Below are 14,284 nucleotides of genomic sequence, written 5' to 3'. Positions count from 1 at the left end.
GTCAAAAAGAGGTGATCCTTCCCCTCAGCGCTGGTCAGACCACATCTGGAGTGCTGAGTCCAGGTCTGAGCTCCCTAATACAGGAAAGATATGGACATGCTGGAGCAGGTCCAGTGAAGGGACATGAAGATAATTAAGGAATTGGAAAAACTGACAGATAAAAAGAGGTTTAGTGACTCTAGAGAAAAGAAGGTTTGGGGGGAAGAGAGAGTCTTATTTATAGGTATAAATTCCTGACTTTGCTGAGGCAGGCAGAAGATGATGGAGCCGGACCCTTCTCATCAGCACCCAGTGACAAGATGAGAAGCAATGGGCACAAACTGAAATACACGAAATATCACTTAAACGTAAGAACGATTTTGCTTCGGAGTGGTCAAACATTGGAATTGGTTACCCAGAGAGGCTGTGAAGTCTCCATCCTTGGAGATATTTAAAAAAAAAACAACTGGACATGGTCTTAAGCAACTTGCCTTAGCTGACTGCTTTGATGGACCTTCAGAGGTCCCTTCCAACCTCATCTATTCTGTGATTCTGTGGTTCTGTAAAAACTAAACATGAATTAACCTTCTAACTTGTCAAAACACATTAGTCTGAAGAAAGAAAAACCCATCATAATTTCTTTGTACTTTATACACCTGAAGAATATGAGTGATTTAAAATCATACTTGTTTTTTAAACTTGGTTCGCATAGATTCAAAATTGTAGTTACGTTGGTTAAATCAACACTGAAGTGAATTTTACGCTGACATACTGAAGCTAGTTTCAAAGAAATTGACTGCAGCCTGGCAAAACATACAGCTTATAGAGAAAATGTGGAACAAACAGATGGTCCATTATGACTATATTAGCACCCAATAGTCTCCGATTTCTCCTTCTTATCCTACTTTTTCTGCATATATGCAATGGAGATTGTTTACAGACAAACTATGCTTAATTGCTGTGGATTAAAGTGAAAGCTTTGCAGTTTCCCATATGGTAACCAGTCCTTAGGCATCTGTGAGAATAAAACTTGAAATTACAGATAATAAATAGTGTCCTTTTTACCTTGGCACTGAGGGACATCACTATTCCATTTTCCATTAGAAGAGCAAATTATTTCTTTAGATCCAACAAGCCTGTATTTTGCATTACATTCAAAATTCACAACTTGGCCAAAGGAATATTCTCGGCCTAGCTCAAATGCACCAGTCATAATTATCCTTCCATTTTCTGGTGCTTGTACAGGTAAACACTTTGCCACTGAAATATAAGATAAAAACAAAACATCACAAAAGGAAAGGAAAGGAAAGGAAAGGAAAGGAAAGGAAAGGAAAGGAAAGGAAAGGAAAGGAAAGGAAAGGAAAGGAAAGGAAAGGAAAGGAAAGGAAAGGAAAGGAAAGGAAAGGAAAGGAAAGGAAGGGAAAGGAAGGGAAAGGAAGGGAAAGGAAAGGAAAGGAAAGGAAAGGAAAGGAAAGGAAAGGAAAGGAAAGGAAAGGCAAGGCAAGGCAAGGCAAGGCAAGGCAAGGCAAGGCAAGGAAAAACCAGCCATTTTTTAGGTCTATTCTGTAACATAAATTGGCACACAAAAAAGTTAAAAATACAGAAAACTCACTGTAATTTCCTTACACATTTTAAAAGTATACACTCTTTTTATGTATTTGTATACCACTTGCAACAGACACAATGACCTCATTAATGTTTATAAATATGTAAAGGGTGAGTGTCATGAGGATGGAGCCAGGCTCTTCTCAGTGACAACCAATGATAGGACAAGGGGCAATGGATACAAACTGGAACACAGGAGATTCCACTTAAATATGAAAAGAAACTTCTTCTCAGTAAGGGTGACAGAACACTGGAACAGGCTGCCCAGGGAGGTTGCAGAGTCTCCTCTGCAGACATTCAAACCCGCCTGGACACCTTCCTGTGAAACCTCATCTGGGTGTTCCTGCTTTGGCAGGGTGATTGGACTGGATGAGCTTTTGAGGTCCCTTCCAATCCCTAACATTCTGTGATTCTGTGATTCAATGCAAAACCCTAAGCAAACAGACAGACTGACATAGGAGGAAGCTTCCTCTTCTCTGCCCTTGAAGGTTAAAGGCAGAGCACCCAGTTGAACCAGATGACCTCCTGAGCCTCACCCAACTTAAATTATTCTATGATCCTATGAGTTCTATGGATGGTTAGATGAGCCTAGACTGACACATAGGGCCATTAAACTTCGTCAAAATAGGTTAATTTACTGTAGAGCTATACCAAACTGAATTTGCTATAGATAAATATCTGGAAAAGTGCTGAGTTATAAACTGACTACCACAGTTCAGTTACTAACTAAAAATCCTAGTTAAGGATATCAGAACAATTATATTACTAAAGCAAACAAACACAATGTCAGCCAGGAATGTAGATCTCTCGTATCTCCTAACTTTGTAACTGCTGAAAAAGGAAGAATTAATGTATGTATCTGATATTTTTTGTTCGGAGGTAATTGACTATCAAAGCTCATTCTTAAATATTCACATAGATATCACTGAGCATATATGAAAGTGGCTGGTGTTTCGCCTGCCATAGCTCCCACTTCTCTCTGACAAGATTCTCCATTTTATAAGCCATCTACCTTTTCTATGAGCTCACATTCTATCTTCTAGTTTCCTCGCAATTAGGACATTATATAAATACCTTCTTTCATAGGCAATCACATTTCAGCCTAATGAAAACTCCTCAATCATGAAAGGTCTTATGAGTACTTTGAAATCACTGTGTCTTGGTGACATGTGACAAAAAATGTTGGGAACCACTGCTCTATACTGTGCAAAGGCCTGTATGCCTAAAACTGAGGACACTTAGAATGCACTAAGCTAAATGTGAAATATCCAAGACCAAGGGAATGTCAAAACACAGACAAAAAGCTCTAGAAAAGAAACAGACATCTACTTTAATTTGTGATTTGAGTACTTTTTCCCGACAGTAGATGCTTCACCTAAAGAGAAATTTCACCATTGAACAGATATGTTAGAACAAACCAATTAAAAATTATCTTTGAGAAGAAAGGGAACTTATTTTCATAATCAGACATGTTTAAAAGTGGTGAAAAGGGAAGGGAAGGGAAGTATCATCTAAGCCATCCAGTCTACTAACTCTGGAGGTCTGGGTCTCTCTTGTTCTCATTCTTTCTTACTGAAGTTTTTCCAGAGTATGCTAATAGAGAGAAGAACTTAGAATGAAATTTTAATGGCTAGGATATTCACAAGAGTGGAGGAGGCAATCAGCTAAATGCACACACGCTTTCACAAACATTCAAAATGCCTCACCCCAGCTGTGTTCTGTAACCGTGTTTCGCAGACAGCTACTCTATCAGGGCCTTCAGGTGAGGCAGAGCTTTAAGCCAGTCTGGGGTGACAAGAGTCCAATTTGTGAATGCTGTTTAACAAATGCTTGAGTGCTCCTTGGACTAAAAAGGCTGAGCAGTAGCTGTAAGAGTTTCACAGCTACATAATTTGAATTGATGAATTTATAATTGTGAATTACTACTATTAGAGAGATCACAGACTAGTTCTAGATAGTATCAGACAGATAAAAAGACAGTTTGAAAAAGAATTAAATGTCCATCTCCATTTACCTTCACAGTGAGGGATGTCATTGCTCCATCCATCAGCCTGACACTCACGGTAATTTCTTTGGCTGACCATCCGGTATCTTACGGAATAAAAAGTAAATAATCCTAGAATACAGTCTCATTATGTGACAGAAACAGCAGTGCTGCTGTTTTTGAAGCAAAGGAAGTAGGTTTCATATGTTCTAGCACAGACTAACCAAAACGTGACAAAAACAAGTGGGTTTTTTTGCTTGCTTCTTTCCTATTTTGTTTATTTTAATTGTATATGGCAAAAAATACTAAAAAAAATCAGAAAGTAGGAAGAAATCTGTAAGACTGCAAATGCATACCTAAATCATCATTCCATGTTTATAGCTGATTTGCATTTCAAGAGGAAGGAATCCATAGGCATACTTAACTAAGCACAATACTATGTATTTGCCTTGCTGCAGTTTTCATTGGAGAAGATGAATAGAGGAGGAAGAATTTTTTCCAAGTGCTCAGTGAGAACATGTTAGTGATTCTACCAGAAATATCTTCCTTCAAACATTTTTTACAACACACTTTACTTCATAATGCAAAAAAAAAAATAAAGCAGGATTGGTGAGTTGTGGTTCTGAATAGGAGACTATTGTATCACCTAATGACTTCGCTAAACTAACTGCATCACGGCTGCCTATTGAAAGCACTGATTCCAGTATACCAAGCTATATCTCCATTGCAACAGCTCAGTGGATTAATGAGGCAGCTTTACAAACAGATCACTATTTTTGTTTTCCACTTGGACCACCACGATTTCAGGTTAGCTACAGCCTTATGTATTTTAGACACTTCAGATGACAGCTCCAAGAGCATGAGTTCAGTAATTCCAATAGCACCAGCCATGAGAAAGAGTTATGTTTAGTATTACTGTAATTATAGAAATTTAAATTAAACAATAACCAAGCATTAAATATTAGTGAGTTGCAGCTGCATTACAGAAAATAAATCTGTAACTGACATTTATTTTAACATTAACACCTTATGTTAATCCTCATATATTGAATTAAATAAGTATTACCCATCATTACATCTGTACTCAACTCTGGCACCAAATACAAATGCAGTTCCACTGGTAAGTTCAAAGGAACCAAACTCAGTATCTCCAGGATGTCCACAGGGCCTATCTGGTTAAAAAAAAAAAAAAAATAGAGAGAGAGAAGAAGAAGAAAAAACATTACTTACACTATACATACAAATGTGAAAGTGTAAAAGATAGCACTTTTCTAGTAATTAGCATAAAGTATGGGCTTTTCAAAAATTCAAAAATGGTCAGCGTTAGCTTGATTCATCTTCCTGCTCCCTTTAAAAAGGCTAAGCTCATCTTAAATTTTAATAACAAATGTAATGGCAGAATGTAACTTCAGCTTTTCGTATCACTTGTGATGTAAAATTGTCCAAAGCTTCCCCTGCAGAATCTATTTATGATTGAAAATCAAATTTCTTCAATCTGATGGGGATTCTGATGAGTAAAGAGGAATGAAGTAAGGTTCCAGGAGTCTTTTGGTCCTCAGTCCTTTCTGCACAAGTTCCCCACAGGACATTTCTTGTGGTCTGGCCCTAGCTATTTGCCCTGGATTCCCAATAGAACTGTAAAGATGAACACACCATCCCTCTCATTCATCCGTTTTTTATATCATAGTATGGACTGCAAAATAAAATGCATAGATAAAACCTATTAGTCCTCTGCAGAAGAAATCTTTCCTTGTCCCAGTTGACCTAGGCAATTTCATGTCTTGGAGTGTATCAACATCCTTGTTTTTTCCAAGGAAGAGGTGTTTGAGTAGGCCCTAAACCTTCTCCAGTGCAATTCAGAGAAAATGGAGAATCTCATGATCAATTTTCCTCTCTACTGTGGCCTGTCCTGCAATGGGAACATGATAAGTTAACCTGTGGCAGAGCATCCCTTTTCTCCTTCACCTACACGTTGCCAGTCTCAGTATCCATTCATTGAGTGGCAGTATTTACTAAAATGTTACTAAAAAGCAACACAAAATATTGTATATGTTGAAAGATCTGTGTTCACTGAGTAGTTATACAGATACATATGAAAACTGAAAAGGTGACTAAATAAAAAATGTAAAAGAAACTAGTTACAATTTTATTAATTTATTTTTATTCATGATTTGTATTCATCTCTGTTCAACTGACACCTGGGACTTAATTTTATATTATCAAACGAAACATTTATATTCTACTAGTAAAAATTTTGCATGTTATATCTTGTGGCAGTTGCACTTCTCTCTCCCACACCCCAAGAACTGGTGTGGCAGTTGCACGTCCCCCTCTCAGAACTGGGGCCTTCAATGGAGACTCAGAGTCGGTGGGCAGGGTCGTTAGCAGAAAGGGAGCCAAGAGCGCCCACAGCCCAGAGAAGCCGAGAAGCATCTAGAATGCCCAAAGTCGGGGGGGACGGGGGCACACAGAGAAGCCGAGAAAATTCTCGAGTGCCCCCAGCCAGATCCGATCAGACTATAAATGGGGTTCCTGCTGAAGACCCCTCTTCATGTGGTCTTCTTGGAGCTGCAGGTCTGCAGACCCCTCCGGAGCCTTCCCCTTAGACGGAGAAGCCGTCTAAGGAAACATCCCGGGATGGGGAGCGCCTCACCTCCGCATGTGGGTGAATGATAAATTATCGAAAATATGCTTTAATAAGGGCCATGCCGGGCCATGGCAAGCTTGGAGCGAAGCGCCTTGCTCATGCACCGCCTGTGGTGCCAGGCAAAATTACAAAGGGAGCACTGGCAACCACCCTACCCGCACTGCAGCTTAAGGGAAAAAAAATTGAAGCCGTGGCTTGGGACCTGGACCGCCCAACCCACCTAGAGTTTTCCTGTGAATGGTCCGCTGATAAGCTACATCCCCGTTGCTTCAGAGCCGCTAAGTTTAAATTTTCTAATTGATCCAGGTGCCCAAATTAGTGTTTTGAACAAACAACAAGCTGATGAACTCAGGATTAAACCATCAAGGACGGTGATCTATATAGTGGGGGTAACGAGTGTAGCAGAAAGGTGTCCTTTAGCCCGACCTCGGTTTTGGCTGCCTGGGGAGGAGCGGATGATGGTTGTAGGTCTGAGCCTTTACAAGCAGCAAGTTGAGGATTTGATATTTTTGACAAATAAACGGTGCTTACCTAATGGTGAGATTCAAAGCTTTGAGAGCCATGAGGCAGAGACAGCTCGCATTACGATCTTGCAGTTTACCTCTGCACTGCTGCAGCTTAAGGGAGCTGCTGATATTAAGGTTTTGCAAATTCCTCCTGCTTTGCCGCTATCTAAAATAACCTCCACTCCTCAATATCCACTGCTAAATGCAGCCAAACGGGGCATTACGGAGGTCATTAATGATCTAGAGAAAAAAGATAATCAGCCACACCCATTCTTCCTGTGTCTAATGAGCAGTGGTGCTTAACAAAGACAGGCTTTTCATGATTCCCCTCCAAGGGAGGAAGACAAAGCACAATTTGCTTTTCTCCAAAATCAGGGCATCGTATCCTGAGAGGCTGCTAACAGACAAAGGGTCAACCCCCACTCCCCGCCCGAGGGGATGGCACAGAAAGCAACAGTAAAATGGGAAAACCCACTGCATTGGCGTCCAGTGGATAGTCACAGACTTCTAACAACTAGAAAGCCCGGTTCCAAAGGGACTGAGGTCTCTCTTTGTGTTCTCTTGCAGGACAAAAGGAAGATGGACAGTCCCGACCATGCCTGCAGGATGACGGGGTGGAAAAGCTCCAGCTGAAACTGGGTGGTGGTTAGAGTCAGTCTCTGGAATGACACCAAGGTGACACCAACAAGCCGTTCAGGAGACAAGCCTGCAGCTGGTAACACTAATGAACTCTATGCATGACATCGCATAGGCTCCCTAAAACAGAATGACTGTCCAAAGCCAGGCCATATTACACTTTATCCTATTGAAGGAAAAGGTGTATACAGGAAGCTGTGTCTACATCCTGAGCATGTGGGTGCCATCACAAGAACCACTACAAGGACAAATAACAGAGGACTCAGGGGCAATTGTTGCTGTACTGGGGACCAACTGGGTTTGTTTCTTGACTCAGGGCAATTGTTGCTATACTGGGGACCAACCGATAAGAACTTTTACTGTATTTGTTTTCCTTATCAGGATGGCTAACCAGCCTCCTCTAATATTTGTTAATAACTGTAACTGTTGTAATTTGCACTGTTGTATTGTTTATTAGCAGGTTGATTTGTGATGATAACAAGGAGATGACACATAAGGTATGGTGATCCACAGTGGGCATTAAAACTCACCAACAGAATGCCCCGTTTTGACTTTGGAGGCAAGAGGTGACTGCACCACCACTCCAAAGTGGTCTATCAGATCATGGCTGTGGTCACGGGGTGGATTGTGTGGCAGTTGCACTTGCCTCCCTCCTCGAGAACTGGTGTGGCAGTTGCACATCCCCCTCTCAGAACTGGGGCCTTCAATGGGGCAGCTAACGGCTCTCTTTGTGGAGACCCAGAGTCGGTGGGCAGGGTCGTTAGCAGAGGAGGGGCCAAGAGCGCCACAGCCCAGAGAAGCCGAGAAGCTTCTAGAATGCCTGCAGTCCAGGGAAAGCCTCACCTCCATGTGTGGGTGAATGATAAATTGCTGAATATATGCTTTAATAAGTCCTTGCCGAGACAGGCAATTGTAAATGTCCTCGCCGAGGCAGGTGAGTGTAAATGCCTTGCCTGAGACAGGTAGGCATAAATCCTTGCTGGAACAAGGAAGTATCTACCTCTTGTGGGCAAACAGGGCAGAGAGGGCTCTGGCTTTGTTCTCTTGTGAGTACATGTATGCACGCCGTGGATCCTCATTATTCTTATTTCACTGCACCCCAAATAGTCTCCTAACTTAATATCCGAATCTGTATCTTATGTTATCGGAGTGCTAACAAATTGTATAAACCCAGTTTCTAATCGGTTTATTTGCGGTACTTTTCCGGCCAGAATAAAGTTTGTTTTGGACCTTGTTGTCTGCCTAAACTTATTTTGGGGTGCCTCCATGACATATATGTAATTTAAAAAGCTTGTGTGTGTCTAAAGTTTCTTTGTGTTTAAAACTCATTTATTACAGAAAAGAAGTATCTGCTGACTAAAAAGAATAAAATTCAGTTTCTTCACTAATGAATTCTATCTGAGAGTGTGAGATACTTCTAAACTCTTAACACAGTTTACTAGAGCTAATAAATAGCAAGCCTCATCCTAACCATGAATTTTCCTTCACAGATTAAAAGAGAAGTCAGGGAAGAAGAGTTTCCCACTTCCAAGAAATTATATCTTTCATAGAACTAGTTGAATAACCTGAAAGGAAGAAAATACTGTCTCTTGACTAGCATTCAGAAGCTAGGTTAGTGTTTTATTCTGTTTAGACTGCAAATTTCATCTGCATTAGACTTTTTCTAAAATTTTGGAAGCAAGCTCCTAATAACTTCATAATGTAACATAATTCAGGTTAATAAGGCCGGCCTAGAGTAAGATAGTCTCCTCTAAAGAAAAAAAACAATGACACTTTGATCCGGAGAAAAGGAACTTCCAAAAATTTTTCCTTATGCATGCATACTTTTTAGCATGATAGTTTAAAGGAAGCTGAAATAAGTAAGGGTTATGTAAAGATACAATGACAATTTCACACTGACACGACTGACAAGGAATGTGATCTGCCAGGTCAAATCCCTACACGAATTTTGCCTTAGTACTTACTTCTGCATTCTGCCCCTTGGAGCTGTTGCTTCCATACTCCATCAGCACACTCAAACACAATTCGTCCAAGTTTCATATATCCAGGCCGACATCTGTATGTTACCTGAGTACCATGTGGATAGGGAGGTTTGTCCCATCTTTCAGTAGGCTCTTCTTTAGCCCTCCTAGGAGGAGGTTCTTTACAAGCTAAAAATTGTAAAAAAAATATTGGTAACTGAAGCACACACTACAAACACCAAAATAATTTTACAGTAGAACATGTAGCAAGAAATACTGGGGACATTTGCAAACAAGCACGTTTTCTACTTAGTCATCACAAAATAGGGAACTGCCAAGAAGCCACATTTTGTAGGAATATGAATAGGCATTTAGAAGGACATAACAATAGTCAAGCAAGTGCCAAGAAGCCACACTGGACACCTGTAGTTCATGAAGTAGATTTTAGTTAGAAAGGCTGAGAGGAGATTACTGCCCTGGTTCTAGCCACAGACATCTCTTACACTTCCATCTGCAGAGCTCCTCCATGCCTGTCCTTCCATTACCATAGAGAACAACACTGTGCACTCTGCGGACTTTCCTTTCAAACTATTTTCTTCTGTAGCCACTGTCATCCTTACTGACATTAAGTTTATGTGTCACTTGACCAAGTTCTGTCAAATCTCCCCTCACCTTTACACTGCCTAAACTTTCTCTCTAGGCTGAGATCACCTGATATTCCAAAATTTATTTACTCCTGTCCTTGCCATTACTTCTAATGGCAAGTTACTTATTACACAATGTAATTAATTTTGGGTATTCACTTTGACTTTTGCTAGCTTCAAAGCATTTTGACTCAATTTGGGGGGTGGATGGTGTTGTCTGATATTTCTCATTAGCTCAATATTATACAGTTCTCCCCGAAAAGCTCCTCCCTGGGCCTTCTTCAGTGTCCATGAAATGTACAGCCAAGTCCATATGAATTACAAGAAATGAGCCTGAATTAATTTTATTAAGAAGTTCCTCAACAGTTTGAGAACAAGAAAACACAGATTAAAGGGGAAGGAAACAAGTGTTGGGTAGCTGTTAATGAAAGACTAAATTAGCTTTCTTAAGAAACTTTTGGTTTATCTAATTTCAGTGACTAAGTCTCTGTGCTTGGGTGACTGTACTTATTTTAAAGGTTGAAGCTTTACCCAGAGTAACAGAGTCTGGACAGTCATGTAATTAGATGCAATTAAGTCTGTTTTACGCCTGAACATGAAAAGTGAGAATTCATCTAGAATAAATAAAACAACCTCTGAGAAATAAAGTCTTGGAAAAGAAATGAAACCTCTGTACAGAAGATAAATGGGAGAAGAAATGTCCACAAAGGAAGGAAATCACTTGGTGAGTAGATTCATTACTCAGTAGAGAGCTGGCACAAAAGGCCTCTCACCAGTTTAGTTGTAAGGTCACGGGTTTGAGAAGGCAGCAATACTCTCACCAGGGCTTTCCTATGAGTTGTCCAGGTGCTGCCTGAAAGTGGGACTATGAGAAAAATATTTAAGATCTTTCATTATGAGAAGGATGTGGAGTCATGGTTTGCTGAACTAAACTGCAGAAATCACAAACACAGATGAAGTAGCTGTGATTGCTAGTACAAAGTGAGCAGATTATATATTCATTATTGCACATCAAGGTGTAGAAAGTGAATTGTACTTTGGTTGTACAAAGACATACCCTTGAACACTCACTGTTTTTATTTCAGTCAGTGAAATATCTACCAAATTAGAGAAATAAGTTCAGAAAAATGTTTAAAAATCATGAAAAATAGTTGTTACAAGAAAAACCAAACCAAAACAAATCCTGTGTAATTGTAAGTGTTCTGTAGCTATGGCATTTTGAAAAGATAAAGAAAAGAACGTTAGCTGTGAGATCTAAAAACTTTATTTTGGCTGTCTTAAGCAGCCAGAAGAAGCAGACAAGCTTTGACGATACTGCTGAGGTGCTAAAGGAAGAGTACGCCCACATGTTCAAGTTTTTTTCCAACTGCTCTAGTAAGTATGTTTCCTCCTACAAATTAGTATATCTAAGTAAAAATTATCGTTTCTGTCCACTAGAGGGTATTACCCTGCTATCAAAAAAGTAGTAGGGACTTGACTTAGTAAGGCTAAGACACATTCACTTTTTAACAAAATATTTACAACATGCAGGAGTAAGTGAAATGAACAAGGCTCCTCTAGCTAGTTCTGTCTTTCAAACATGCTAAAAATATTTAGTTTATCCCCCCAAAAGTTCTTTTTTATGGTGAGAAAACGCATTTTTATAATTCTACACATTTTTAATTAGAGCTTCTTAAAATTAGTGCTTTCAGTTTGCAAGATGAAAAACTGGGCTCTGAATTATATGATTTTTAAAAAATAGACTATTTAGTACAGGGAGAACTACTCTGCTCTGTTCTCCTTACTATCTACTCTGCTCTATACTCCCTTACTCCTTACTTCTGAGTTGTGTTATATTTTTATTGTCTGTGTGCAGAATGAGGCCTCATCTCCTCCTTGTTTACATTTAAAAAAAAAGCACAAAAGATAATCTCCTGACAGTCTCTTCATCATTACTAAGACATGCTTCTTCCTGGGTTTTATTTCAGCTCTCTCTGGTTGCTCTTTACCACCCCTTCCCTGACGTTGAACTATGTGTTCCCATCAAGAGTCACAGTATGCATCTGTATTTCTGACTACAGCTAATTATTCTTTTGCTTGTTTGTTTGTTTTTAATGCAGTTAATACAGTAGCTTCAGAAGAATAAATCTGCTGACAAGATGTACTTCAAAACTATATAAATTACATCATGCACTCACCATGTGTACTTAGGAAAATTGGGAGGGGGTTATTTTTATATTAGAAAGCATCCACTAAATGCATACCTTCAAATCCTTTAGCAAGAGACCAGGAGAGCTGAAATTAATCATTTACTAATTATACGTGACTTGGCCTCAGTTAGAAATAGCTGAAGCTGCTTTCTTGCCATCATTATGCTGGTATCAACTTCCACAAAGTCAAGCACAAACTATGAATTCAGGTTAGAAGTATTTTTCAGCCCTTGTGCAAAAAACCCAGCTCTTTAGCAATTCACATAGGCTTTCAAGATGAAGCCTGAACTAAGAACCCTGCATGACCCATGGTAATAGTTGTCCCGGATAAATCAAATATTGCTACATTCACATTCCTTTGCAATCTCTCTGATCTAAACCAAGCATTTTGAAAAGGAACTGCAAATTCAGGCAAACTTTCTTTTCAAACCCCAGGACTTTTCTAGACTACTTTGCAAACAAATTAGACTTTATTCGTTGCTTTGGAGCAGTATTTACTAGAAGTACAAATAAAAATGATAATACATTTCATTAATGTCCAAATTTTTCGATTTTTCAAAGTAAAATCCATCAGATTGTTTTGACTAATAAGATCTTCATAATCTTCACTGGAAATTGAGAACAACCTGAACTGAGAAAAGGCCGACTAGCTCAAAAACACACAGCACCCTTTCCACAACAGTCTATGTAAAGAAACCCAGACAGAAAGCAAAAGAATTAAATTACTAAACATACATTAAACAATATAAACACAGTATCAAGAAAAATAGACTGAACAGAGAAGCAGAAAATACCAGAGGCTTCTGAAAAGATATCCAGAATACTACCTACCTCTTTAAACATGTACGAAAGCGTACTGTAAACATTTATCTCATTTAATGGATTAAAACCAGTCTGTCCTTCAACAGATATTTTGCAAGCTTTCCAGTCACTTTAGTAATCATTCTTCTTTCTCAGATTATCTCACATGTTATTCCAGACAGAAAGAAATGCACAGTTGTCGAATATTTTCTATTTTAATCTACCACCTGTTTACAGGTTTTAGATGTTAGAATAATTAACAAACATAATTAATAAGAAATTAGTTGTTTGGCTCTAGTTTATAAGAATAGTAACCATTAATAAACTTGTGCAACAGACAAATAACAGCAGTTGTTATCCAAATAAATAGGTGAAATAATACCTATAACAGGATACTAAATACTAAATGTGATAAATACTGCCAGAAGAAATCTCAATAATTGTTGTCATAAGTTCAGTAAAATAGGCCACAATGCAAACATTTTATTTACATTTTTTTTTAGTAACCGTCTTTACTTACATTTTAAGAAACTTTTTTTTCTTTTTTCTACATGAAAGCTTACCTCTTTCTGCAGTACAGTACATCCAACATAAGAGCAGAGATATATAACCCAGGAACGACATCCTGGAGATTCAGAAACTCAGCAAACATATATAGGATCGTAGCCTACTTTTTTGATTACTTTGTGTTATTTCCACTTCTATTTTACCCACTGACTGCTCCAGGAGTGACCTTGCAAAGCATTTATATCCTGATTTCAGCAGTCACTTCCCCTAATCCTCTTGCAACACACAAGTTTTGTTGCTCTTGCTTTTTTTTTTTTTCCCTTCCCTCTTTTTTTCCTCTCCAAACTTTGCTGAATGAATGAATAAATAAATAAATGTCCGGCAGTTTTGGTTGGCAGAGTCCTTCCCTGCAGTCTGCTTGTTTGTACATCATACTTCATTTTTTTCATACTAACCCCTTCCATACTCAGATAAGCTTTTTTTTTTGGGTGTTCAAAACAAGTTATTTTGTGGTTCCCTGTGTCTGATATGCTCAGCTAAAAACCAGAAATTCACACTAAATGTGTGCAAAACTGAACTCCTCTACTATATACATATTATTCAAGATCTATGTTGAAAATAGGACAAAAATACAAATTGATCTACTAACCCACTGGTTCTTGCATAAGATAATCCACTACCAAGAGCAAAGGAAATATACTTGATCAAATACACCTAAATGATGTTGAAACACTTGCTTCAGTGCAGCCTAACCCTAACCCTAACCCTAAATCCTAATCCTAACCCTAACCCTAACCCTAACCCTAACCGTAACACTAAACACTA

General features: G+C 38.9%; 1 protein-coding gene across 1 annotated transcript in view; it reads right to left on the bottom strand.

Annotated features, from left to right (window-relative positions):
* CFH (complement factor H) overlaps positions 1-13,576 on the bottom strand; it is a 35,526-nt gene extending 21,950 nt beyond the window's left edge. Inside the window, exons 1-5 of the mRNA XM_065656067.1 lie at positions 13,516-13,576; positions 9,322-9,507; positions 4,635-4,740; positions 3,599-3,675; positions 1,045-1,239 (exon numbers count right to left, since the gene is read on the bottom strand). Coding sequence (XP_065512139.1) covers positions 1,045-1,239; positions 3,599-3,675; positions 4,635-4,740; positions 9,322-9,507; positions 13,516-13,576 — 625 coding nt within the window. The remainder of the gene's footprint in view (positions 1-1,044; positions 1,240-3,598; positions 3,676-4,634; positions 4,741-9,321; positions 9,508-13,515) is intronic.
* Between the last annotated feature and the right edge of the window lie 708 nt (positions 13,577-14,284).

This window comes from Caloenas nicobarica, chromosome Z (genome assembly GCF_036013445.1).
Source record: "Caloenas nicobarica isolate bCalNic1 chromosome Z, bCalNic1.hap1, whole genome shotgun sequence".
Taxonomy (NCBI): Eukaryota; Metazoa; Chordata; class Aves; order Columbiformes; family Columbidae; genus Caloenas; species Caloenas nicobarica.
Note: the sequence above shows the minus strand (reverse complement) of the source record. Positions and strands in the feature narration are given on the sequence as shown.